Source organism: Diaporthe citri (assembly GCF_014595645.1).
Source record: "Diaporthe citri strain NFHF-8-4 chromosome Unknown scaffold_4, whole genome shotgun sequence".
NCBI lineage: Eukaryota > Fungi > Ascomycota > Sordariomycetes > Diaporthales > Diaporthaceae > Diaporthe > Diaporthe citri.
Genome location: NW_025064849.1, coordinates 3,716,768 through 3,743,991, shown reverse-complemented (window position 1 = coordinate 3,743,991; position 27,224 = coordinate 3,716,768). Strand labels below are relative to the sequence as shown.

The 27,224-nt window shown below is 55.3% G+C and overlaps 7 protein-coding genes across 7 annotated transcripts; 4 read left to right on the top strand and 3 right to left on the bottom strand.

Annotated features, from left to right (window-relative positions):
• Positions 1–415: 415 nt before the first annotated feature.
• On the bottom strand, positions 416–1,936 carry INS49_010182 (uncharacterized protein; the record flags this gene model as incomplete). Its single annotated transcript, XM_043170908.1, has 5 exons — positions 416–716; positions 775–1,010; positions 1,171–1,200; positions 1,265–1,735; positions 1,814–1,936. The coding sequence occupies 5 exons, from the start codon at positions 1,934–1,936 to the stop codon at positions 416–418; spliced, it is 1,161 nt and encodes a 386-aa protein (XP_043025473.1).
• A 1,001-nt stretch (positions 1,937–2,937) lies between these two features.
• INS49_010181 (uncharacterized protein) lies at positions 2,938–4,290 on the top strand (the record flags this gene model as incomplete). The annotated part of the gene is made up of 3 exons (XM_043170907.1): positions 2,938–3,258; positions 3,463–3,885; positions 3,952–4,290. The coding sequence occupies 3 exons, from the start codon at positions 2,938–2,940 to the stop codon at positions 4,288–4,290; spliced, it is 1,083 nt and encodes a 360-aa protein (XP_043025472.1).
• Positions 4,291–4,826: 536 nt separating this feature from the next.
• Positions 4,827–6,930, bottom strand: INS49_010180 (uncharacterized protein; the record flags this gene model as incomplete). Its single annotated transcript, XM_043170906.1, has 3 exons — positions 4,827–5,901; positions 6,555–6,640; positions 6,697–6,930. 3 exons carry the CDS (start codon positions 6,928–6,930, stop codon positions 4,827–4,829), a joined length of 1,395 nt encoding a protein of 464 aa, XP_043025471.1.
• Positions 6,931–7,813: 883 nt separating this feature from the next.
• On the bottom strand, positions 7,814–9,316 carry INS49_010179 (uncharacterized protein; the record flags this gene model as incomplete). The annotated part of the gene is made up of 2 exons (XM_043170905.1): positions 7,814–8,365; positions 8,609–9,316. 2 exons carry the CDS (start codon positions 9,314–9,316, stop codon positions 7,814–7,816), a joined length of 1,260 nt encoding a protein of 419 aa, XP_043025470.1.
• A 1,250-nt stretch (positions 9,317–10,566) lies between these two features.
• INS49_010178 (uncharacterized protein) lies at positions 10,567–11,387 on the top strand (the record flags this gene model as incomplete). The annotated part of the gene is made up of 2 exons (XM_043170904.1): positions 10,567–10,650; positions 10,743–11,387. 2 exons carry the CDS (start codon positions 10,567–10,569, stop codon positions 11,385–11,387), a joined length of 729 nt encoding a protein of 242 aa, XP_043025469.1.
• Positions 11,388–13,566: 2,179 nt separating this feature from the next.
• Positions 13,567–17,936, top strand: INS49_010177 (uncharacterized protein; the record flags this gene model as incomplete). Its single annotated transcript, XM_043170903.1, has 3 exons — positions 13,567–13,918; positions 13,995–16,973; positions 17,035–17,936. The coding sequence occupies 3 exons, from the start codon at positions 13,567–13,569 to the stop codon at positions 17,934–17,936; spliced, it is 4,233 nt and encodes a 1,410-aa protein (XP_043025468.1).
• Positions 17,937–24,775: 6,839 nt separating this feature from the next.
• INS49_010176 (uncharacterized protein) lies at positions 24,776–26,841 on the top strand (the record flags this gene model as incomplete). Its single annotated transcript, XM_043170902.1, has 2 exons — positions 24,776–24,783; positions 24,894–26,841. The coding sequence occupies 2 exons, from the start codon at positions 24,776–24,778 to the stop codon at positions 26,839–26,841; spliced, it is 1,956 nt and encodes a 651-aa protein (XP_043025467.1).
• Positions 26,842–27,224: the final 383 nt, after the last annotated feature.

The following is a 27,224-nucleotide window of genomic DNA, read 5'->3' as shown; positions in this document are numbered from 1 at the left end:
AGCCCATTACAAGCAACCCTAAAAGCTAAATATTAAAAATAATAAGTATAATATTTAAGGAATAATATAATAATAATAATTATAAATTTAAAAAGTAATATAATAATAAAAGTTGTTAAAACTTACTTTAAAACTTATAAGTTATAATTTTAAGCCTTTTTAGCAATACTTTCTTATAATAAAGATTATATATACTTAATATATAATAAATTATAATTTTAAGGCTAACTATAATAAGAATTATTAACTATAATAAGGATTATATATACTTATTAAAAGAAGAGAAAAACTATAAGTATTGATAAGTATAACCCTTATTACTTAAAAAGCTACTTTAGTTATCCCCTTCAAGGCATGTAGCCTCTTAAAACTTAAATAAAATAACATTAATACATGATTGCTTCTTATACGATTATCATACGTACAAGAGACCTACCAACAGTTGGTGTGTAGGCTGATTAGCGTGTGAACCATAATCGTCGCGGATTGTGGACATCAAGGACTCACTTAGCAACGGCCCGTCAGACTCGATACCCAAAGCGTTTCCCCCGCGTTCCTTCATGGTTTTGATTGAGTTGACGTGAAGGGGTTGCACGACAACGGATGCTGTGAGATTCGCCGTCGACTTGATGCCCTGTACTTCCTCGGTGAAAAGATCGATGATCTTTCTGTGAAGCTCCCGAGATGGGTGAAACGTCACCGTGGCATAGAAACGTCTGCTTCGCGTTAGCACATGCTGCCTTTACATGCTGTGACGATCAACTCCAATCTTACCGCAGTCCATGTGGTGACACCTCGTCGAGTGACAGAACACTTGCGTAGTCAACTCGAACCTGGTCCGAGAGGGGAGGCATCCGATTGAGACTGTCAAAAACGGTTGGATTGAGGACCGGCTGGTTGTATTCCTGAAAGAAATTCCAGCTAAAAGAGTCTTGTGATTGAGTATAGAAGTAGCGGTTGTGGAAAGCCGTATCCAAATCATCGGACAGCGCCGTCGTGAGCCGATATTCCTGTTCAATGAGTTGGTCGGTGTAGTTCGCAGAATGTGTTTTCGTACCACCGAGTCTCGGCCCTTGGGGGACAACGCGAGCTCTGAAATTGGTGATTGTACCAAAGTTGTTCCCGCCACCGCGAAGCGCAAAATACAAGTCTGAGTTGGTATCCTCATACGTTGACGATAGTCGAGTTGGGCAGCACGAGCTTGACGCAACTGTGGTCAGCCTCATCTCCATGTGGAGTCCAGTGACCGTGTACCAAATCTCACCTCGTACTCGAACACATTGTCCAGAGCCAATCCGAATTTGGGACCAAGAGCCGTCAGTCCACCCCCGATTGTGTAGCCGGCCAGTCCGACGTCAGCCGTCCTGCCGCCGAAGTTGGTCAAGTTGAATGGCTCCAGGGCAGCGTACGCATCTCTGAGGATCAGTCCTGGGCCAAAGTCGGCCTGAATGTGGTCGTCTAACAACCTGACGTGATTTATCCTCACGAGGTCGATGGTGACTCCACCAACCGAATTGGGCGCATCGCGGTTGGTGGAGTGACCACCGCTTTTGATGGCAACCTGGCACTGGTTTTCAACTGCGATCTCGAGAACTCTTGCTACCTCGGCCGCGTCACTTGGCTCCACGCGACAGGCGGGCTGGACTTCCTGTGCCTTGGCGTCCCATACGGCAAAGTCTGGGTCATTGGTTCCCGGGTGAAAGGCGGTTGGAAGCCCAATGCCCAACTGCTCGCACTGGGTGTGGGGCATATCAGTACTCGAAGTTGCTTCTGGACCAACATCTATCTCTAGGCGAGCTTGTTATATACTTACAGTTGTAGTGCAATTGGCCGTGATGGATGGTTGGTCAAGGGAAGGCTCGTTCTGAGCTAAAGCCAGGACACTCTGGAGACAACGTGCCGCCGAAACAACAACCTCTGACTTTACGGAACTCATAATGATCTGAAAACAGAGCACAGTGACGAGAAAATTGGTGCCATACAGGTCTCATCTGGTGCCCAGCACATGTGTCGATGACTTGAGGATATATGAAGGGGTCCGGCCCGTAATCCGCCCACCGGCGTGCAACAGTGGAGCTTTGTGAGCGATATCTGCATCACGATGGCCCTGCAGCGGTGTTACATTCGGTTTTAGGAACAAAAACCCATGTACCTGCGGATTTTAGCAGAAGATGGACAGACCCTATCTCATGTCTTCGAATCGTAGCCTTGGTTGAGTTCCACTGCCAACATTCACGATGTCGCCTCGTCTAGGAAGTTTACACAAAATCGACGGCGCCAAGGACGGATGACGCAGTAGAGACCAATTGATTCCCGACTTGATTTGAAGGTTCGAACTATCGGGGGATGTTATGGGGTACTACCAAGGTGCCAATGATTTTCGCGGGGACGATCATGGTCCCATGCATCCAGCAAGCTGGGAAGATTCAAAAGAATCTCGAGTACTGCGACTTCTTCTCCAATTCCTGAATTGCAGGAACGTTCATCCGATGTTTTATTCGGACCGATTGTCCTGGACTTTGCATCTCCTGTTGTTGCCCATCATGGCGAGTGAAGAAACTCGGTACAGGTACGTGACCGTGTTTCGTGACCGTGTAGAGTACCAAACCGATACCGAAAGTTCGTAGTCGAATACGAACAACGAGCTTACTGTAGGAGGTGTTCACACCGATCAACAACATGGTCTTCTATAATCAGGTGCTCTTGAGGAGACGCTGGAGATTCCTGGCTTGGCAACCTTGGTGCAAGCAGCGCTTAAGTGGGAAGTTCGGTTGAACATACATCCACACACTCGCCGCCCCATTTGCATATGCGTACAAGTCCGTCATTGAATTCTTGCTGATTTGGGTTTTGAGTTTTGGTGTAAACATTACATTGCTGCAAATGTGAAATCTCGACGCCTTGTTCTAGCAGAGTCACTGGATTCCAGACTTCACGATGCACATTCTCTCAGTATTGATGTACTTACTAGCAGCGTTCCCTTTCGCAGCTGCTAATTCAACTGGCATCAGCCTCTACACTGGGGCCAATGACGGGAATCTGACCTCGCTCAGGTTGTCCAAGTCCGGAGAAGGATTCATTCTCGAAAAGACCAGTGTCCCCGGCTCGTGCGGCGATCAGCCGGTCTGGCTGGACTTGGATAAAGCAAACAACGTGCTGTACTGTCTCAACAGGCCGGGTTCTATTACCACATATGGGACTTCCGAGAGTGGTGAGCTCAGCGCTCCGTTGGACACGGGCAACACGACTATTGGTCCGGTCAGCAGTGCTTTTTTTAACAGCGGCGACAAGCGTGGTCTGGCTGCTGCTCATTAGTACGTGTGGTGTATCGAACTCCTCAATCCGCCCTCTCCCATGTCTACTACTGTCCGTTTATCTTTCATGGACATACTATTGCGCAGCGCTGGTGGCGCCGTAACTGCTTGGAACGCACCACCAGGTGGCGATATCGAGCTCATATAGACACTTTTGTACCCGCCGCCCGATCCAGTCGGCCCTGATCCCGCTCAAAACGTCTCCCATTGTCACGATGTGGTTGTGGACTTCACTGGCACCTATTTGGTGGTGCCTGATTTGGGACATGACCTGCTTCGCGTCTATACCTTTGACGCAAATACCAACAACCTCACTGAAATTTCCACCGTGCCGACCGCTCGTGGAGCTGGTCCCCGCAATGGCCTCTTCTGGTCGCCCGATCCAAACTGGCTCGAGAACCGCTCGGCTCCCCTTTACTTCTACGCACTGGCGGAACTCGACGGCACCATCACTTCGTGGAGGGTGCCATACCCGGAAGAAGGAGGTCTTCACTTCGAGCAAGTTGAGGTCATCAATTCTTACCCCGGGCCCACGAACACAAATGTGGTTCCCGCCGAAATTGAGCTTTCTGTAAGGCATACCGACCATTGAGAACCAAAGAAAACTAGAAACGCTAATCCACGTCCATAACACTAGCCTGACAACAGGGTCACCTACACCTCAACCCGCAACGACTCCTACTACGACATCCCGGCACTGAGCCCGGGCAACTCGAGCACCGACGCCTCGGACTCACTCACCGTCTTCGCCCCGCGTGAGGACGGCACCCTGGAAGTCTTGCAGTACCACCCCGCAGGCGGCCTATGGCCTCGACACATCAAGCTCAACGAGGCTGGGGATCTGCTTGCCGTGAGCTTGCAGAATACGCACCGTGTGGGCATAACCGAGAGGGATGTGGAGACCGCGTTGCTCGGCGACTTTGCCGCACATGTTGACGCTGTTGGTGAAGCAGTAGTTACTTTATGGGATGAATAGGCAGTAAGCGCCGACTGCCAAGTCAATCGTAACTTGATATTCTGTCTTGCTTTAATCAAGTCTTCTGCAATTTGTCTCTTGATCGGGCTTGATGCTCAAGTGCTGCATCCGGTTGAATCCCCCCCCTCCCACCTGTCTTGTGAGTTAAAGGATAGTAAGCATTCGTTCTGGTTTTTTTTTTTTTTTTTTTTTTTTTTTTTTTTTTTTTTTTTTTTTTTTTTTTTTTTTTTTTTTTTTTTTTTTTGAATTAATGCGTTTCATTGCTGAAATGAAGGACATATGCATACTTCACATGTTGAGCCTAAGTTGAGCCCCTGTGTCTTTTGGTAATCAGCAGCCACGGTCTTGTAGTTATAGGGTATTACACCATCCTCCTTGTCAGTTGAAAGACTTGATTTCACATATACACACGTTTCAAGATGAATTGATTATTCATTTACTGCCATGAGGCTCTGCAAACCCATCATCTTCTTTGAAACAAAAGTAAATAGTTGCAGAGAAACAGCAGGATCAGGCTATACCTATGCAGTCCGCGACTAATGCTCGCTGAGGTCATAAGTAGTCTGGTTCCAGGTTTCCAGAATCTCTCCGTGGAGTGCGGTCCTCTCTTCCATCAGCTTCAGCCGGTGTTCCTCCGCCTGTTCGAGGTTAAGAGTCGACAGACCGAACTCCTCGTCCACCATGGCCAGCAGCTCCGCGGGAAGTTTGGCTCTGGAGCCGTTGTCTGGCAGTGAAATCCCCTTCTCCCTGAGTACTTGTACAATATATGGGGGCAGATGGCCTGCTGTTGACGCCCGACTGTCTTTTGTCTCCCCGAAGGCAGATCCGGTCCACCAGTCCTGCTGCTGCGGCGGGACGTTGGCAGTTGAGATGATGCGACGGTAGGGGTTGACCAGCCAGAGCGCGATGTATCGCTGATGGCCAGGTCTGGTAGGGTCAGCGAGTCTGAAGGGAGATACGCGATGTTGGAAGATATTGGGGAAAGCTAGAAACCGTCCCTGTGGAGTCTTGACACTGCCGTAGTTTTGAACACAGGCGCCGCTGCCGGCGAAATTGGTCCCGTAATTACACTCGAGCCAGTGGAGTCCGTCCTGGCTTGAGGCCCCGGTCTCCTGGAAGACATATTGGCTGGCCGAGGTGTGCATGCGGTATGACAGGCTGCTTTCGGTAATATTGTCACTGTCTAGGTAGTAGAGCGCAGTCGCACAAATTCGCTCGTTGAGTAGGCCTTCGTTATGCCAGCTCCCGGCGGGAAATTCGGGGTTCTCAGGAGTAAGCTCGATCGAAGCCAGTTTGACGATTATCTGAAGTCCCCGTTCCTCGAACCTCTCTCTCAGGCCACGCAAGGGGATCGTGCCCCAAGTTATGGGCGAATGGCTTCTATTGCCCGGCTGATAGCGATAGACGTTGTGTCTATCGATGACACGAGATGGGTCATAGTTGGCTTCCCGAAAAGGCTCCGGGTCCCTCAGCACAGGTGTGCGTAAGATCCTCCATTTCCTTTCCAGCTCGTTCTCAACCCAATCGAATCTCACATCTCGACTAAAGTCAACCTCGACATTATCCATTTCCTGCAGATCTGATGGGTCCCAATTGGGCAAATGCCCGTCACTGATTTGCGGTCAGTGCTGTTCCACCTTCGATATCGTCTTTGATAATTTGAGGCTTCATACGCGGGACAACGAGGGAACAAGACGCACTGAGCATTTTTAGGAGTCGAGAACCGTGACTGAAGTCGCCCAGGACCGCATGTGGAGCTAGTTCTCGTCTCTATCAGGCAATTGTCCCAAGTAACCAGAGCCTTGTCGACCAGTTTCTCTACAGTGCTGTAGATTTCCGGGTGCTTTTCTGGGTGCAAGTTGTTGATGTAGCTCTTGAATCTGACACTGCCGTCCGCGCGAAAGCCGATGTTGGATGGCAACCATTGGTAAACATCAGACCAATATGACCTTGGGATCCGCGGGCGAAGGCGACGGGTCCAACCGGGCCAACCGGCCCTCTCGGCCCAGCCAGCAGCCGACTCCCTTTCTAGTTGTTTTGGGACGGTATCGCCCTTCCCAGCCCACTGTGAAATTGCTCCAGTCACCCCAACGACTTCGTCTTTGAAGGCCCTGGTTTGGCCGTAGATGAGAGGATACATTGAGGGATCTACCACATCTCGACTGCCGGGATGCCAACCAGATTCATCCCCCTGGTCCTTCTGGAGCTTTTGGAAGGCCTTCCTCAAAGCTTCTTGGAGCTCGTCGCTAATGAACACGTCTGACTTGATCACAGTCGCGCATGCGTCAAGAGTGGGTATGAGACCGCTCTGCTCGAAGTAACGAGCCTTGCTCTGCAACTCTTGGATGCACTGTGTGTCTGGTTAGCCGCGTGAGAATCGTGAGAACGATGAGACCATCTTCATACATAGTCAAAAGCCACCCTTGACATGATGCTTTTCACTCTCGTGGCTGCCGTGCTAGGACGGTCCTCAGCATCCATATCCACCAGGCTTGCCCTGTACCAGTCACTTGATGGTGCAGCAGCGGCTGCCATCACGTCTTCATCCGGTATCGCCATGGCCTCTTCGCGCCACTTCTCAGTAATACTTTCGATGAAAACTTTCTTGTGCCAGTCTTCCTTGTCTGTGAGCGTATCCATTATGCGCATCATGGCAAATTCTCGGACGGGGAGCATCTGAGATTGTGATCCATGAACTTTCGGATGTGCTGTCGTGGGGTAATCTATGGGAAGACCATTTCCGCATTTGGGCGGCGGAGGCCAGGTCCGGATAGGCAATCCAAGACCTGGATAGCTCACCATTTTGGTTACTGCTGCTGGCTCTGACCTTGACAGTTGGCGCTGACAAGTCCAGTTGGAATCGGCTGCGAGAAAGCAGAGACAGGAATGGATAAGGAGGGGATGTGTAGTTTACTGAGTCTGATTATTCTTGTGCGAATGGCTGCCTAACTTTGTGCATAAGCCGCAGTGCCCAGCCATGCAGACACGTACCATGCCGTTCCAGGACACCTGGAGATGGAAGGGGTGCTAGCAGCCCTTGTGCAAACCCCTGCAGGAGCAGACGCGAGTGAAATTCCTACAGATGGTCAGGCACAGACAAGGCGTTGGACCAAACGCTCCACGAGACTGTTGCTGGCTGTAGCACACCAACAGACGCAATGTGATGTCCACCCTAGGCTAGGCTCAGGCATAGTGACCTACTTGAGCAGGATGAAACAGTAATGTCTGTACCCACTGGACACCTACCTTGGGAATTTGATATGAAAAAAAAAAGGGGGTATCTCCGTGCAACTTGTCTTACAAGTCGATTCAAATAAGTGAATACATGGGCACAGTGGTCACGGATTGCTTGGAAAGTACTGGTTGATGTCTATATTGCAGGCGATAGGAGCTCATCAGACTGGGTCCTAGCCGCCAGCCGATTAGATAGCGTGGCTGGAGGGCGTGTAGACCAGCCTAGAATGGCTTCCAGATGGAGAGGATATCTCACACCCTACTTGTATAGTGGAATCATGCAACAACATCAGCTCTTGGCGGCGCCAGCCTTGATGTGCAACACGTCTCCATCCTGGACAACATAGTCTTTGCCTTTTGTGGCAATCTTACCACTCGCCTTCAACTCTGCCTCCGATCCCAGCTCCTTCAGAGCTGTGAAAGGGTAGACAAGAGCTTGGATGAAGGTCTTTTCGAAGTCTGTGTGGATCACACCAGCTGCCTGAGGGGCCTTGGTTCCGTTTCGGATGGTCCACTGCCGCACTTCGTCCGAGCCGACTGTGAAGAAGCTGCCCAGGTCCAGAACCTTCCGCATGGCAATAATGATCTTGGGCAGCGCAGAATCGGCGCCGACATTCTTGCACTCCTCTAGAGCCGCCGCCTCGGTCTCGAACTGAGTCAGGCGCTCCTCGAAGGACACGGAAACGGGGATGATAGGGTCGCCTGCGGCGTGCTCCTTACACCACTCCGCGACCTTGGGGAGGTGTTTGTTCTTCTTCCGGATGTAATCCTTCTCAGAAAGATTGACCAGATAGACGACGGGCTTGGCGCTGAGCAGGAAGAGAGGGTTGATGACCTCAATCTATTGACATTGTCAGCTTCCGTCATCAAGAATGAACAACAGACAGAAAAGAACAAATGTGAATGAGGCGTATCAGACGTATTTTTATCTCAGTATGCGCTCTAGCGTTAATTGGTGAGGCATTCAACGAGCTGGGATTAGTTCAGGCGCTATGGCCCTTTGTCATCATGTAGATGTGCTGGATGGAGCCGGCGACATCGAGGAGAGGGTGGGTTGGATGAGAAAACCGGGGACTGTTCTTACCTCCTTGGGACCCCAGGTACCCTTGCGCACGTCCTTGCCGTCCTTCAACCAGGCCAGGATCTTCTCTATCGTGGCCTCCTCCTCCCTGGCCTTCTTCTGCTCGAGACTCTGGCCGCCTTGGCGGGTCTTCTTCTTCTGCGCCTCGAGGGCCTTCTCGACAAACTCAATGTCCTTGAGTCTGAGCTCCTCGGCAATGATGTCGAGGTCACGGGTGGGGTTGACATCTCCCTCAACGTGGATGATCTCGGCGTCGTCGAAACAGCGGACGACCTGGAAGATGGCGTCGACGGCACGAATATGAGACAAGAAAGCGTTGCCCAGACCAGCGCCAGTGGACGCGCCACGGGTTAGGCCTGCGATATCGTAGACAGTCAAGTTGGCCGGGACCCTTGACTTGGGCTGGAACTTCTCGCAGAGCCAGTCATATCGGTCATCGGGCACGATGACGCGGGCCTCTTCGGGCTCGATGGTGGCATAGGGGAAGTTGGCTGGGTTGCCCAGGTGGCACTTGGTGATGGCCTGGAAGAGGGTGGATTTGCCGACGTTTGCAAGGCCGACCTGATAGAAAGTCAGAGGCGGCCTGAGGATGCAGATGGTCGGGTTGGGGGCCGGGGCGGCAGGAGGAGGGCTCACGATTCCACTCTTCAGGCTGTTGCCAGGACGGCCGAGAAGGATCTTCTTCTCCTCGACAGCTTTCTTGGGAGGCATTTTCCTCTTCTTCGCGTAGTGACGAGTGGAAGTGTAGATGAACGTGCAGCTTGGCACCGGGTGTGGTTGAAAGGCAGAGCTAGCTGCGGGCAAGGAAAACTTTCGAGGGATAGAAGAGAAAAGGTGCGGGGGTCGCAGGAGAGACGTGGTCGCGACTTGGACGGGCTGTTTCCAGCCCCAGCACGCCGACTTTGGCGCCCAAAACTCAGCCTCAGAGAAGGAAGTGTGATACTCAAGGGAAGATTGACCTCAATTCCCGAGTCCTTCACTTGTTTTCTCGTGTCAATGGAGGGATTGTGTGGTTGGGGAGAGGGTGGAAGATCGCTCTCCTGCTCTCGACAGCTCAAAAATTTGCAGAGCCTTGCTCGCCTTGCTTCCAAGTTCTTATTCAATTCCCTCGGCGGGGCAGCGCTGTGGATCTTTGGTGACCTCAGCCGTCTCCAAAAAAAAAAATGGAAAACGGCCGGCGAACGGCAAAACCACAGCGCCGACGCCTCGGCCCACCTTAGGCGTGCTAGGCTCCCCTGGGTGGATGAGCTGTGCTGTGCAGGTACGTAGATACGGCGGGTGCAGTCGAATACGCTGATACGGTGCAGTGTGCCGTCCAGTACGCAAAGCAGAGGCAGGCAAGGGCAGCTGCAGCCCCGCTAATGATTTGCCTTGAACCGAGCTCTCTCTCTCTGGGGAACCTTGAAATTCGACATGGGGCCGCTCCTGGGGCTTCTAAATGCGGACAGGCCGACTCATTTGGCGTCGCAGGCGTCCTAGACCAGGCGAGGGGAGGATCCCCCAGCCTCGGGTGTTAATGTGCCAGACTCCCACCCAGCTATGCAGGAAGGTATGTCATGGGGCGGGAAGCACGCCAACATCTAACCGTCAGCAGCGACCCAAATCTCGCAGCTTAGGTCTCCTTGCTCGGTCGCCTTCTCTCCAGCCTTCACCATCAATTGAGAGCCACCACCACTGGGCTCACAGAGCGGTCGCGTTGTTTCGAAGGACGAACCATTACTCCGGTCCCCTGTTTCACCCGCGAGACAGCTCTCGACTGTCTCACCCACCTATACAGACTCACCTTCGTTTATCACTCACTGCGCATGGCAGCCTGACTCTGACGGAACCGTCACCGTGCCGATCGTGGCCCTTAATTGCCTGCTAGGAACCACTTAGGCCCCCCACCTACCTCCTCCGTCGCATCCGCCTTTCCCGTCGCCATCGACATCGCTAGAATCCACATACATAAAGAAGTCAAGATGGCTCCACGAAAGTCCTCCTCGAAATCGGTCAGGTCGCATCGATCGACGTTGTCGCTGCAAAAGACAGAGATCGTAATCCATGTCTACGACCTCTTGCCGGTGCGCACGAGTCCCTCAACACATCTCCCCTCCCCTCGCCCGCCTTTTTGGATCCCAAGTCTAACATCGACCAGCCGGGCAGATTCTCCTCATTTCTCTGGGCAATCGGAACATCACTCCTACACAGCGGTGTCGTTATCAACGGCAGAGAATATGCATATGGCGGGCACGATAAGAGAGGCGTCACCGGTGTGTATTGGACGAAGCCCAAGACATTACCACCCGGCGGCACCTTCAAGCACGAGATCCTCCAAGGCTTCACATTGTCGCCACAGAACGAAATTGATGCGATCATACATGAGGTTTCACAAGAGTTCCAGGGCACGTCATACAATCTCCTCACCAAGAACTGTAACCACTTCACGGCACACCTCTGCCAGAGGTTAACAGGAAGGCCCGGTCCCGGATGGCTGAATAGAGCCGCGAGTATCGGAGTGGCACTTCCGTGCATAGTACCAAGGGACTGGATCGAGCCTCCGGAATACGACACCGCCGACGGCGAACTGCTTGACGAGAATTCGGATGAGAGGTCTAGGATGCTGCGGACGTCCAGCGAGCGACCGAGGCTTGTCGATCTTCGAGGTAAGGACAACGATGCCGCAGCCTTGAATCTTGATGAAGGAAGTTCTGAGGATGAGAATCGCGAGGAAGAAAGGAGGAGGCGCCAGCAGCACCAGCAGCAGTTGCATCAGCAGCAGCAGCAGCAGCAGCAGCGGTAGGATGGTGACTGCGTAAGTTATGGGGCTTGTCTTTTTGCGATTATGATGGCGTTGGGCAGTGGAGGGCACTCCTGGAGAGGTCGACCCAGCCTTGCTTCCCACAAGCTTGACTGCCAGCATTGGCCCGTGGAAAGCGACCTCTCACCTCTTCGAAGCTGCCTAGGTACCCATGGACCCCGATGGATATTTACTGGTTAGCGGCCTCGTTCAACGTCATGGCCGCACCCCGCCGCTATATAATGCTGGACTATTGGGATGAGGTCTGAGCGTGCACGACCCATCACCAGGAGATACCAGGCCAAAGCCTTTGTGTTATCGGCGGCCCGTAGTCGTCTACAAGGTCCAGGCGGAGATCTTTGCATCCAGCCACCAAACGCTTGCTCGGCAACATTGATCGCAGTGCGTTGGATTTCTTTCTTTTGTATCATTCACAGCACGGAACGGAAGATGGTCATTACAGCGGAGTTTACAGGTACGGGTCGGTCCCTGGTCATTCGAGGTTCGCCGGAGTTCTGGAGTAAAGCAGAGGCCATTTGTCTTGACATCGACCGAGCCAATGATTTTGGGAAGGACTCACTTTTCGTGCATAACTTTGCTTTTACTCATTTTGGGAGACCCGGGGCCATATTAACGGCCATCGTTACCAATTCAGCGAAATTCTGATCTCATGCTCTCTCTCTGTGTGTGTGCATGTGTGATGCGGTGCTCGCGATGCAGTCGAATACGCGGATGTGTGACCATGGCCTGGTGCAGTCTGATAGTAATGCGGTCGTTTCCATCAACTACGGCTTCTGGCCTAATGTCGTTGTTGACTTTGGTGTTGGGGGTCCTCAACCCCACCGCCACCCCATAATGACAACCATGCCCTCGGAGATCCCCACAGCCTTCCCAACGGCCTCAGCTAATCAACGAATGAGATCTAAGCACAGTGGTCGATCTCGTCGAATCTGGCTGCGAGCAAGGGCTTTCGTTTGATGCCTTGATTTGTACATCAAGAGTGCCGTACATATACAACCAAAGAAACATTAATATTGCCTCAGCCATGTTATACCCCAGTCGAGGAACGAGACCGTAACCAGAGCCCGGGAGGGCAAGTTGCGACCTGTTGGGTACGTGCCGACCAACATGGCAGGAATTGACAATCACATGGTGTGTGCCAACCTATGTGGGCATCTGGATCATGTCGTGCAACTCGTGCTGCTTCAACGCCGTGCTCACTTGTGCCCGTTGACCAGCTTGGTTGGGTGATGGTATCGCACCGGGCCGTTACGCAAAGTGATACAGACAGGCTTTGGATCAACGTAGCCCTGACCCAGATCCAAAGTGCAGCTCACTCTTCTCGCCAAAGCTGCTCAGAGCACCCAGACCCAGGGGTGATGAGCCTCAAACCAGGACCACCCTTGGACGACGTAGTCCAGATGGAGGTCTTCGAGCTGAGATTCAACAGAGCGACGTGACGGTACCTAGCCAGATACGACAGCGGGCTAATAACCACCAAAGTGTCTTGTCGAGATTGAGTTTGGTCTCGAAGTGATCCCTTGCGCTGAAGCGCTGAGCAGATGATACTCTACAATAGATGAACTTGATAACATGTGACAGGGGGACATGACTGTCTGTCCCGCGGTCCGGGGGAAGCATTCCAGAGTGGGCCCCGCGATCTGCAGCGCCTATGCCCGTGTCCACTTTGTTGTACCTAGCAGCAGCTAGTGGCAGCGGCTGAGCCAAGATTGTGGGCCGCTGAAGTCACTCCCCAAAACTGCAGGTGTCCATGTCTCTGGCATCATTCCAAGCTCCATAGGCCAAAAGTGCTCTCCCCTGAGCCCAACCCTCTAGCTCCAAGACAACGACCACCTCTCATCTTTTTGCGCCCCCTCGGCCGGATACCTACCAGCACAGTTCCAGAGCCTCTACCAGATCGTCGACAGCACAGAAGACCTCAGCCAGGGCTCCATTTGGCTTCCGTGATCAAAGTGCGCCCCCAACATACCGGATCCGGATCCGGAAGCGATCTCTAACCTCGACGACCCGTCGCCACAACTCACCTCATCCTCATCGACATATCCTGGTATCCCGAGCGACGACAACCTCGTCCGTCCTCTGCACCACACACGAGCTTGCAAGGCACCTCAATGCCAAGGAAGAGCGACTGCAGGGGAGTTGCGGGAGCACAGTCGAATGAATGCAACCCCTAAACCCTTTCCTCGCCGCCTTCTTCAAGAGCCCCCTCCCTGCCCAGTGCCTTCCCGCCCAGGGCCACATCCTCCTCGTCCCCTCCACCGATGTCCTGCTCACCTCCCGCGAGACCGAAGCGCCCCCCGGCGCAAGCCTCGCCGACTCCGTCTCTACCGAAGAGTTCCTCGCCAGCCATGTCCTGCGAATCCCCGACCCGGCCAAGCCAACTGGCGCTGCCGCCGCCGGCGGGAAGGAGTCAACTCCCAACCTGCGCGAGATGAGGGGGAAGGCGAAACAATATAACACGATCAACGGGAGGAACGTTGTCATCAAGGACAATGTTATCTACACCAACAAAGGTGCGTCCACGCCACGGGCTTCTCGCCGGGACCCGGCGCAGCGCAACGTATACTGACAGGTCCTCTCTTTCCACAGGGTTCAAGGTCCTGGCTTCTGCCAACCTCCTCGGCGACTCAATTTTCTACTCCGACACGCTGGAACCAAGGGGCTGGCTGATATACCACATATCGCGACCCTTGGTGGGATCGTGGGAAGAGATCAAGATTATACCGGCTGTACTCGTCGAGGGAACAAGGAAAGCCATGGCGGTACAACAGAGTGGCGCGTCACCCGACACCGAATCGAGCGACTCTGCAATGGTCCCCAAAAAGAAGGAAATCAATAGCTTTCACGACCTGCTGAACCATTTCCCCGTGATTGCGCGGCAGATGCAGTCCGGGCTTGAACGACTCTTCCAGGAATTCACAGCCGTCATAGAAAGACCACTTCCACCACCTCCATCTGCGTCACATATCCCGGACCCCTTTCCAGACGGACCGATAGCTGCGGCAACTAGGAAGGCCAGATCAAACAGCCTGTCACAACTCCAGGCCTCCCCAAATGGAAACGGCGGCAAGAGGGTCGTGGAGCCATTCTATGCAGAAGACGACGAGGAGGTCCTGAGGGTCTCGCTCGAGACGGCCGTCACCAATGCGATCGACTTGTTTCAAAACGTCGACAAGCAACAACTATCGCTGCTGGGAGCGACGACTGAGCTCACAGGGCCGGTGGTAGAGCGCTTGATAGAGCGCTACGTCACGGAGAATGTGCATAACATGCTGTTCCCCAGGTTAGCGACGTTGAAGAGACCGGAAGACCTGGAGCTCGAGGCCAAGATCCGCCAGATGGATTTCGTTGACGTTTCGCAACTGGGCATCGTGATCGAAGGTGGTCACCGGGGCAAGCAGGCACTCATCTCCAGGCTCGCGCGAGCCATCGATGAGTTCAAAAAGATCACAAATGCCGGCAGCCCGCCGGAGATGATGGATATCTTGTTGTCCACAATGAAATCAATAACGCAGCTGGGCGACATACCTCCGATGCCTGGCAACCGATCGATAAGCTCCACCTCGGAGAAAGGAATCCTCAACATGAACGCCGACACTCTTGTATCACTGCTACTCTTCATTTTGATCAGAGCACAAGTCAAGCATCTGCAGGCACGTTTCTTGTACATGCGCCACTTCATCTTTGTCGATGATGTGGATAGTGGTGAGATGGGGTACGCTCTCAGTACATTTGAGGCCGTGTTGCTGTATCTTGACCGCGACTCGGCCGGACTCCGAAGAGCAAGTCGGCGCAACAAGTCGTTGTGGGACGCTACCGCTCAAGGAGACTTGGAAACCTTGCAAAAGATCATGGAACCGAGCGGGGACGCCGTCGCAGATGCTCTCGATGAGGAAGAGGCCGCTGCAGCATCCTCGAGGCGTTCAAGCCGGCGAACTTCTACAAGCAGCAACTGGAGTTTTGCGAATGGCTCCTCCAGACCTTCCTCGGCCGCGCTCAGTACTTCTGAGCGCTTCTCTCTGGGATCTGACCTCAGCCACGTCTTCCCATTCAATAAACAAGAAGAGGTTGACAGCGCTACAGATGACATCTTCCCTGTCAGGAAGATCAAGAGGGTAACTATGGACATGCGAAGCCTATCGAGCTCTTCTGAGATTTCTTTCCACTCTCGAACCGCGAGCATTGGCACCATCGGCAGCGGGATCGAAGGCGATACATCCATCGAGCGCCTGTCCCAAACACAGGATTCTTTCGGCGAATCGGTCTTGATGATGGCCGTCCAGAACGAGCGTCCAGAGACACTGAAGTATTTGTTGGACCTCAAATCTTATTATACGCCGTCCATTGTCCTGTCAGACAGTAATAATGAGGGGACCACTCTTCTCAGCGCTGCCGTACAGCTGGGCCATGAAGCGCTCACCAACATCCTTTTGAAGTTCATGGCTGACGAGCCTACTATCACGGAGGAGCACATGAGGGCGTACTTCGCAAAGCAAGACGTATGGGGCCGCAGCGTGGCTCACTACCTGTTCCATGCACCCTACCTTATTGTCGATTACGGGAGGATGATGCCGTGGACCCAGAAAGACAAGAACGGCCAGACACCCATATTTGCCATCTGCCGGTCATACGACCATGCACTATACCACACCATGGTGCAGCAAGCTCTGGAGATCGCAAGAGATTGTCAAGGTGACGGACAGCCTCTTCACCTCGATGATCACATTGATGGAAAAGGCAACACGCTGCTGCACATTGTTAATGACGCCCAACTTTGCCTGCGAATATTGCAAAAATGTGACGCAGATGTCAACGCTATCAACGACAGGAAATTCACGCCACTGATGGTCGCGAGCAAGTACGGCCGTTTCGATGTGGTGCGCGCTTTCTTCGGCGACGCGCGAGTGGACATCACAGCCAAGGAGCTGCGAGGCCTGACGGCTGTGGACTTGGCCAAGGATGACGATGTCCGAAATAAGATAGACGACCTCGTTCTCTTTGCTGCGCCTCCAGGGACTGACTCCCGGACGACTGCTGTCGTCAGGTCATACTTTGTGGAAGATGCCAGTGTGCGATTTGTTCTGAAGTCAGGCGCACCGGTAGACAAGCACAGCTACGCAGTTACCACGTGCAGACGATCTCTCACAGACTTCGAACACCTGGCGAAGCTCTTGGCCATGGAGAACCCGGCGTCGTGGATACCGTCCTTCGCCGCGCTGCGGTCCCCGTTTCAGATCCCGGTCAAACCCAGCCGGGCGGTTCTCAAGGACTTGCAGGTCCGCATGGATTGGTTCCTCCGCATCCTCCTGGCCCACCCGACGTTCGCGACCCACGAGATGCTGTGGGAATTCTTCCTGGTGCCGGACCTCCAACCGGACATGATGGAACAGCGGAGTAAACTTAAGGCTGAGACTCGCGCGGAAAAGGTCCGCGACGAATTCGAGCCGCTCGAAGATATTCGTGAGGTCGAGCAGTTCGTAGATCACGCCCGCGAGAACGTCCGCGGCGTCAATCACTCGACCAAGAGTGTTGCGCGGCGGACGAACATCGTGGGCAACTCTGCTTTCGGTATGTCTAGCGAACACGTAGAATATCTTGGATGTGATAGTTGTCTAACGGGATATCACAGATCTCTACGACTCATCAGTCTTACTCCACCGGGCAGTAGCAACATTACCTTTCCTCCCGAAGACGCACGTCACAGCATTTGAGACCTACGTCCGCGCGCTGGCCCCGACAACAGTCAACCCTTACTCCACCCTTCACTCAACCCTTCTGGCGCTACAGTCTACCATTGATGCTATCCTCTCAGCTCTCGCCCGCCCGCCGCGGCTCATCAACCAAATCAACGTATCGCGTCGTACCGTCGAGCGAAACTACTCATCTCTCAGCCGCTCCACGCGTTGGCCACTGGGTCTCCTTGACGACACACGCCAGCGGCTTAATGAGGAGCGTGAGGAGCGCATGCGTGCCGGCCAGGCAGAAGTCAACAACTTGTCGCGTGAGCTGAGGTATACGCAGCAGACGGTGGCGATGGAGCTTGCCGGCTGGCAGGACATGCATGAGAGAATGGGGAGGAGGGCCATCAGGGAGCTTGCCAGGGGCATGGTGGTGGTGGAGAAGATGAGGCTGGAGGGCATGAACAGGGCACTGCGGAAGCTGAACGAGGTCAGGGTTGATGCCGGCACATTATCAGATGATCTAGAGGCCCCTGCTGGGCTCGACATCCGTGTTGATAGTGGTGTCGCCAACGATGCTGCCGGGGGCTACGCGGGCCTCAACGCGCCCATCGCGCTGGCCGGGCTCGAGATCCAGGCGGACCGCAAGACTAACGCTGATCCGAGTGCCCCGACGACATCGCCAGGGACAGACCGAACGGTCCAGGCCTCACAGCCGGATACTACTGGCTCGAGGATCGATGCTCCGCTACCACCGTTACCGCCAGGGGAAGCACCGAGCCCTACGGAGACCCGGGGAGAGAGCGGCACTGGCGCGGGGGCAGCAGAGCAAGGCGGCGGTGCGAACACATGATAATAGCAGGCAAGCCGACTATGTGTCGCGGAATACTTGCCCGAAAAAGAATAGAAGGATCTACAGGACTTATGAGGCGCGAATGAAATGGAACCAGGCTCCCCTCCTCCCCTGGCCTTCCTCCTCTCTGCATAGAGTGGCGAGAAGAGAGACAAGGCCAGGGCTCGCGCGCACACGAGCACATGGATGGCGGAGAAGGGGATGCTGGTAATGAGGCACTGGGATTGGATGATATGGTGTCGAGGCAAGGAAGCGAGCGAGCGCGCAAGGGTGGCACATGTCTTCTCTACTACTATTTTACGCTTTCGACTATACTCTTTTGGAGAAAAGCACCCTGAGCGGTCCTTTCTTTGACAATAGATAGATACCCTTTCGTCGACCTTGCTTTGCTACGAGGCGTAATTGGATGTGTGTGTGGGTGTGTGTGTGTGTGTGTTGTCCCGTCTTGGCGAGACACCCCGGCCGGGGGTTCCTCCATCCATCTCTACACACAGTATAATACATGATGGGATGAAAGGACGGCATTGCCAGTGCTGGCTGGTGTAAGCATGATCGTGTGACCGGATGGTACGTGATGGGGACGGGGGATGGGATGGGACGATGTCGAGCAACATGGGATGGGACAGACGGATCAGGAATGGGGGCAGTCCAGCTCAGCATGACAGACAGGGCGGTTCGTCGTTCGCCGCATCTCGCCCCCGTCCAAGCCGTCCACATGTCCAGTGTGGTGCTATTGGTCGCCTCTATCTAGAATAGTCCTGGGGACGGACATTGGACGACGAGGCCCTCAGGGCCCTCGCTCCTGGGCCTGTCTGCCTTGCCCACAACCCCCACCCCGATATTTCCCGCACCAGGTCCCCCAATCGCCACGAGCCCCATGAGTGTGAGTTGATCGTAGATCTCTGGGCCCCCAGCGGGTTTCGCTAACCACGATGAGGAGGGGAGGATCGTGTTGGCCGGTGGACAACACGTCACCCCCAGGATGGGCTAGCCCTCTTTTCAGAGTTTTTGGCATGTTTGGGGGTTGGGAGTGAGTTGGTGGGAACCTTCTCTCTGGGTCTGGGTGGATTTGGGTGGATGAGGGGTGAGGGGGATCGCGAGGCCCAACTTGGGCCGAACTCAAAGCGAGCGAGGTTGGGAGGATTGGTGTGGACGGGGACGCGGGCGATCCTGGCGACGACGGGGCGCCGGACGGACGTTTGTCTGTCGAGCGAGGTTGAATGAATGGTGTCGCGTGCAGATCTGTGGTCCAATGCTGTGCTGGCAAGCGGCGAGGCTGTGCTCCTTTGCGGACAGGCGGCTGACTAGTCACCTAGCCTGACTACCTGTTCTAGACTACTGTGCTACATGGTAGCTTCTGTCTTACTTGATGCCTCGGACTAGTAGTGGGTAGCATGTGGCGACGCTACATGGCACTATAGTCTTCATGCGAAAAGCTTGGGACTTCCAAGATCCTTCCAACTGGGGCATGTGGGTTCGCGAGGTAGAGAGAGACAAGAGAAAGAGAGAGACAAGAATCGAAAGGGATGGCACCATTCCTGACTAGGAGCGAAACTAAGAGAGTCCCAATGGCTCGGGACCTGGGGGGCTTCAGGTGAGACGGGGGCACGACGAAGCATTGGATAGGAAGCTCTGAGTCTTTCGTTGAGTTCAGGTACGGGTTTTCGCGTGGGGGAGTGATCCCGGGGATTCAGAGCAGCAATGGCCGCCATGGTGGGCAGGAGGCGTCACTCAATTGTCATCACATCCAGCTTTGATCTCCGTGATGGCCTTGTCACTTCTTGGCCCCTTGTCTCCATTGCCCGGCCGTCCCTGATGCTCCGCGGATTCCCAGGTTGGCCGGAAATCCAGATCTGGGAGACGTGTGGATTCTCGTAACGTCGCAATCGATCCCTTTCCCCCTCTTCCTCTCCAGAATGCCGAAAAGAGGCAGTGCTCCCTTGCAAGATGCCTGCTTCCTCTCTTGTCCCCTTTTACGGACAGCACGGCATGAAAATTCTAGAATTTTCCAGGGTTCGTTGAATCCACTTTTGAACGAGGGGGAGGGGTAGAAGACAGAGAGAGAGGGATTTCAGAAGTAGCGGTGATGGATACACGCGAACTGCTCCTCACGCAATTGACCTGGTAACGGTCTCCACCATGCGTAGATAGGCGAGTTGTCAGATCCGAAAGGCCGAGGCGAGGGAAGCGAGGCAAGCGGGAGTGCAGATTCTGGCAGGCCAGGTTTTTCTTCGCTCTTGCTACCTTGCGACCGTGGGCAGCCTGGTGGGTTGCGGTGTAGGGGGTCCATTTTGTGGGTCGTGGGTGCTCGCCCCGAGTGGCTGTCGCTGGGGCCATTCGACGACAGGGGGGCCGAAAAGAGAAAAGAGACATGGGAGCAAGAGGGAGAAGCCAACACAAGGCGAGCCCGACCAGTTGGACACACCCGCACTCTTTCGTCGCCCACCCCACACGTAATGACCGTAAGGCCGTGTTCCCAGTTTTTGTTTCATGTTTCAGATTCTCCCGTCGTGGTGGCATGTTTCATGGTGGCTCTGTGTCTGCGGCTGTGACTCACCTCGTAAGTTGTGGGGGTGGGTATGCAGGCTTGCCTGATGCGTGCATGCGTGCCTCGCTGACGGCGGCGGTGAGTTGGCTGGCCTGTCTAGTCCGGCATCCTGACATCTGCACCCTGCCCAGCCTGCGAGCCAGGTCGATCGCGGGTGGTCCGAAAGGGGAAATTTGACATTATGCGAAAATCTTGGAAAAGTGGACAGGCGCACCATCCGATACAACGGGCACACCGCATCATCAGCATCATCATCATTTTCAATGTACAACTATGCTCAGTACTCATGGCCCCGGCCCATGGCTTGACCGAAGGGGAGGCAATTAGTCCCTGGTCAGGCAGATGCAATGCGAGATGGACGTATAGACTTGGAAATGTGGAGGCTGGGCCGGGGAGACGAAGGAGGGGGGGAGGGGGGCGAAAATCGAAAGAGTCATCGTTCGTAGTAACACTGCATCCGCATGAACGATGATGGAGCGGCACACGTCGTCAAAATCCACGGACTAGTCCACGGCGCCGGGTCGCCGATCGAAGGTTGCAACGCGCCGGAGACACGACCAGGTCAGCGCGTGCTCGCTGGCCAATTACAGAGGGGCATGGTTGGGGTAGCGAGCGATTCTCGCGCTGTGTGCCACCGTCAGATGTGAGAGTTTGTGTGCTGGTGTGCTGGTGTGCTGCTGCGCCCCGTCGCCCCGTTCCGGTGTCACGGGTGATGATCGCTGAGATGATCCGGGAAGATCTTGCTTTGGTGGGTTCTATTGGGCTGATTGGGCGGGAGGCGGAGACCATGGGGCCACGCCCATGGCTTGTGCGGCACATCATTCTTTTTGCTTTGGCTGTAGGTAGATTGCTTGGTTGAAGATCAAACCACCTGTCTCGTCCCATGAGGACGAGCCGGTATCGCTACGCGCTTGCTGGTAATTCGAGTGCGGCTGTGCAAAGAAAACAATGAGGGGGGGGGTGAGTGAGGCTTGAGAGACACGGCATCTCAGAGATCCGATTTGCCCTGTTGAGGGGGTAGGGGGTGGGAGAGCCATTCTGGCGGGCAGGCGAGCAAGCCAGGTGCATACAGTCTTTGTAGGGCAATTTCAGGAGCCGCCAGACAGCCCAATGAGACGGCGCGACAGCTTCCACTCCCCGTGGGCACAGCCGAGCCAGCTGACCACCGCGCGCTTCTTTTTTCTTGCGGATTACATCAAGCGATCATACACGCGAGATTTGATCTCCCTCGCATTGTTATGCCATATGCCCTGGGGCCGGTCAGGTCGCTTAACCTCAGCTGGACGGGGGTCTCATTAGACGCCCTTGACGAGGAGGCGCAGTAAGACGGAGATGATCTTTGTCTCTAGCCGCCCGCCTGTGGCTTGCCTGGTGGTTACCTAAGCGTCTGTCGCTGCCGTTGGTTGCCGCAGTGCAATCTCACTAGCCGCCCGTGGTTCCTTCCCCCCTTCCTTGCTCATCAGCCTGCCGCACAGACGTGCCTATCTAGGTACCTTACACTGCATTTTGACATCAGAGCATCGCACAAAGCAAGCAATCTCGCGCTTAAAATAGCAAGCGCGTACTGCTTTGCTCTCTCAAGCCATTCATACCGCAGAGACGCCCTTTCGCTTTGCTGCGGCAATCGGCGTCCGGCGACAGTTCAAGTCATCAGGACATCTCCATGGAGATCAACCAATTCCTCAAGGAGCAGAGGTTTACTAATGCTGAGCCTGATATGGGGACTCGATAGTGGATTGCAGGACCGTCTAGGTAGTATGAACAGTGGGCACATTGGCGCACTGCGGCCTGACCAGTCCTGTGAGACAGAGCCTCAAACTGCCCGGCCACCGCATCGGGCTGCGTGTCCAGGGGTGTCTGGGTGTTCGCCAGGCCCGGAGCCAGCTTGGTCAGCCAACCTTAGGAACAGCTTCAGGACCCTTGGCCGTATCGCGAGCCCCTCTCGAGCACTGTGGACCTCAGCTCCCCGCATCGTGAGAGAATACGCTGCCGCTGGGTCACGAGTTGGCGAAATTGCCTCATCAATGCCCGACCCTGGAGTGACGTTGCCATGTTGCCTGTGTACTGTAATAACTAAGGCACGGCAAGAGGGGCCACCAGAAGTCGCTCAGTACATGGTACAAAGTACAAGGCACGCAGTCCCACTCGCGATCACGACCCCAACAGAGGGCCAGCAGACCAGCAGGGCCACCAAGAGAGGGGGCGTCCATCATCAGTCAGCATGTGCCAGCTGGCCTGGTGAGGGGTTCGCTCGAGGGGCAATGATGATGATGTGAAGGCCGGCCGAGGTCGACTCTGGACGGAAGCTGTCCGCGTGCTAGCTGCCAGCGCGGGTTGCGAGCTGCAGAGGGTCACGTTCTCGACGTGTTCTCCGGAACTCCAGCCCCCATCGCGTCTTCTTTGTCCCGAAGGACCCAAGGACGCGTTCTTCCACGGTCGCCCAGATGTTCGCCACCCCACGAACTCGCGTCTGCGTCCGTCTGCGGTGCGTCTGCATCCCGCATCCGCGCCCGCGTCCGCACCCGCACCAGGCGAACACCGAAAAAGCCACAAAATGACCAGCATCTAGGGGCCAGACGGCAGAAGGCGAGAGAGCTGTCGACGGACCCGAGCCGGCACGCCAACGCTACCTTGGCAGCTACCAGCCAGGGAGAGACACTGCTACAGTGAGACTATGCAGTAGACATGCACGCCCGATGGCACCCTCGCGCAGCCCGGACCCTGCTCCTGCGATGCCTCGACCTACCGATCAGCAGAGGTTCCCTGGCGTTCCCAGCAACTCAGAAGCCCGAGGAGCTAGATTTGTTCCTGCGACCGACTGCCATGTGTCTATTTTGTGAGTCATAAACGCCAATGGCACCAATGCAGGGCTGGATACCCGCATGCAGTCCCACCGCCTGCGAGCCACTCAGCTTCCAGAAAACCACTTGGACAGAGCCGACCCCAGGACTTAGTTCCCATCCCATCTTCCCGCGCTCAACGTCGATTTATTCCCTCTGCGGAAGGGAGCTTGGACCAGCCGGCAAGGACACCAGCTGCTGGTCTTGCAGTAGCACTATGCAGTACCTGCAGGGTTGTCCGACCTCATCTCGTTCCTTTTCCTTTTCCACGACGAGCCGGGGGCCAGCTTTCTTCCATCCACACCGCGTTCTTCCACCGTGGCTCCATCTTGGTCGTTTACCGCCTCTTCCAATGGGCTTCCAGGATCGCATTTTTCAAGCCCAGCCAGGCCCTCGCAGTCTGTACCCCGGCCCCCAGGGCAGAGGACATTACTTGTGCCCCCGAGGTACATCCGTCCCTCACCGTCCCAGTATGGGCTGCCCGAGTACTCTTCCGCGGCTTGGCGGGTCTCGTGGTCGCCGGCCGACAGACCACCACACATGGACCGCCAAAGTCAACGACTCTCTGACAAGTCTGGTCACCACATCTGCCCTACCTCGACGTCGAGTGACATGCGCCGGGATTACGGGCTACCTCAGTCTTCGTGTTTCAGGATCATTCTGGGTCTAGTAATCACAGCAGCCGCGCTGCTATCTCGACACTGCCCGAGTGGGCATCTTGGGTAGCCGCAGATACTAGGCCTCGTACCATCGTCCCTTGCTCAGTATACTTCCCAACTTCCCTTGTCGAACCCTGCCCCCCCCTCCCCGGTCATGATCTCTGCTCTGCCGGCCTGCTACTACGGTGCTTTGGCCATGGGCAAGTCCCGAGCCGCTCCACTTTCGACTTATACACGCCTCGAGTCGGCTGATGGCGCGTCCGCGCCCATGTCCTGTCCAGGTCGGCTCATGGTTCCGGACTCCCTCAACATGGACCGCGAGACCTGACCTGCTTGTTTTGAACCGCCTCTGGTCGACCGCTCATCTGGGCAGTTCTCTAACGAAGATTTAAACATCTGCCACATCCCCCCTCAACGATGCCGCTTGTTTTGCATCATCTTCCCATCCTTTCTGTCGCATCTACAAACAGTGTTCACTGAGGTCTTCCTCGGACTTCACTCACATCTATTATCCTCCCTTCCACCAATCTTTCCTTCCTTCAACATCTGTTAGAGAAATAGGCCCAGGCCGGCCGTTTGATACGTGACCTGCCTCTTCGCATCGCTTCGCAGCGACTGGTGTGCCTTATTCGCCTTCACACCCTTTTTCACTCTTGCTCTCTTCCTGCGACTACTACATCGACACCTACGGAGCGGGCCTCCCTTGTCGCAGACTCATTTTTCCCATTTTAAAATTATAATCTTTGCTGTCGTGTGTCTAACAGACGCACTGACACTTGTCTGCTCGACATCATGTCCACGTAAGTTGCTTTGTTCCTTAGGCTTGGAGATCAGGTGGCCGCGGGCGCTGTATGATCTACAAGCCAACAACCTACATGGTCAACATCGCTGACATTGTCTTCTCATACAGTCTGGCAGGGGATGTTCAATTCGACTTCACGTTTCCGTGTAACCCAGCTACACCTCCCAGCTTCACCTTCGAACCTTCACTGTTGGAGATCCCTTTCACCCACAACCATGGCCACTCCGGCCACTCTCGATCAGTCTCGAACGTCTCCAATGGGTCTTCTGTCTACTCCTTCGAGTCGTCGCCCTCCGACTCGATTGTGAGCACCAGCACACGCAGGACCACTCCGTCGCGGTCTCCCATCCGCACACATGGCCCCATGCTGCTGCCCAAGATCCGCTCCCAGGATCAGAACATTGTGCCGAACGCGGCCCCCCAGCCTCAGGCAAGGCCTTCCAAGCGCGCAAGGACGTCGCCGGCACCAGCTCCAGTGGCCAACAGGAGCGCCTACCGCCCAACACACCAGCGCAGCTACACAAACCCAGAGACCATCAGCTACAACCCTACCCCGGTCGTATCTGCCGCCTCGTTCCCTTCGACCCTCCCAGAGGAGTACAGCTCCTCAAGCCTGCTGTGCTCCCCGGTCATGTTCACAGATGCTGAGTTCACCTCAGCGACAACAGTGACAACACTGGACAACCGCGCCCAGCGCGCATCGTCATGCAACCTTGACGAGGTCACGATAGAGAAGTATGGGTTCCCGACGTACCGCCAGATGCCCGCCTACGTCGCGGCCGCCGGACAGGCCACCACTCACTCGGGCAGCCCCACGCCAACACCTCAGGCCACCCCGGCCATGCTGCCCGTTTCAACGCCTGCGGACCTGACAAACCTCCCGGCCCCATCCTCATACTTCCAGCCTTACCAGCAGCCCTACTCATCGCGCGGCTCTTCTCCCATGGCCCCGGCTGCCAGTCTCACACCTGAGCCTCAGCCCATTGAGCCCGTCCAGGTCCTGCAGCCGTCAGCCATGACAGCCGGCCCCACCACAAGCCTCCTCAACTACCTGACCACGTCCAACCCTACGCCCAGCCTGGTCCACTCCATCGCCTTCCCCTTGAGGGATCCCCATATCAAGCACTTCTGGTGGGACGTCAGGCAGATCCGCCAATGGACCTCCTTCAACACCTCCACCATCATGTCACTCGCCGGCGGCGCGGCAAGCAGCCTCCTCACCTGCCCGGTGCCGGAGAGCTTCCTGCCCAGCCCAATGAGCTCGCAGCGCCACCCTGAGACGGAGACGGCGCTGCACTCGATCTACGCCAACTGGTACCTGCCCAAGCTCAACGCTGCGCTTGCCCTGTCCTCCCACCGCCCGGTCCAGCTCAGCGTGCCGTCCAAGTCTGGACCCCACGCTACCAAGGACACGGAGCAGATGTTCGTCGCGACCATGGCCGGTGACGCCAGCTCTGCGGCTGCCATCTTCGGCGGCAAGCCGTCGGCGCGCGTCGTCGGGCTGGTCAAGTCATTCGACCGGTTCAACACGGGAATGCGCGTTGAGGGCAACGTCAAGAAGGTCGAGTACCTCAAGGGCCTGGCGCACCTGCACCACGTTATGCGCGAGCACGGTTGCCGGTATGGCTTCATCCTGACTGAGATCGAGCTCGTTGTCGTGCGCAACGGCCTCGAGGGCACGCCGCACTTCGGCTTCGTCGAGGTCACGAGCTGCCAGCTCGGCACCGCGGCCAGCGACCCCATCGACCTGACCAAGGACGAGGGTGACGACAGCAGCAGCAGTGTCCCCATGACGGCCTGCCTCGCCCTCTGGGGCCTGTGCATGCTCGCCAGCGACGAGCCCCTCCCTGAGGGCCACGCTCCGGCGCGCGCCGAGATTGGCGCCCCCGCCGAGGGCACTCGCAGGAAGGCTCTTCCCCGCGATACATGGATGCCGCAGCCCCAGCTGGCAGAGAAGAGGGAGGCCAAGCGCAGCCGCGGCTGGGTCTTCCCCGAGGACGCCGTCGGGCGCAAGGAGCTCGGCAAGAGGGGTGTCCGCTACGGCGGCGCCTGCTGAACGGGGCTGGGCCCTAACTAAGCGAAGTGATGAAGAGGAAGAGATGGAAGATGATTCTACGATGAGGGATGGGGTCAAACAAAACCCTCCCTCCCCCTTTTTGAGATGAGGAACCTGTATTTACGACTTGATGATGACTATAATGATGATGGAATATACGAAATGGAGAATATGAACATACAACATACACAACATACAAAAGTTACCTGGGTCAGGATGGCTTGCGCGCTTTCTTCTTTTGATTTATTGGACTCTGCTGGCTTCGGGGACTTTGATCATTTGGATAGACGGACTTGGCTTATCGTGATCTCTGGGGTGGTGGGCTTGGACTCCGCTGGTCTGGTCCTTGCTGGGAATACCGCGCACGATGCTGATTTAGATTT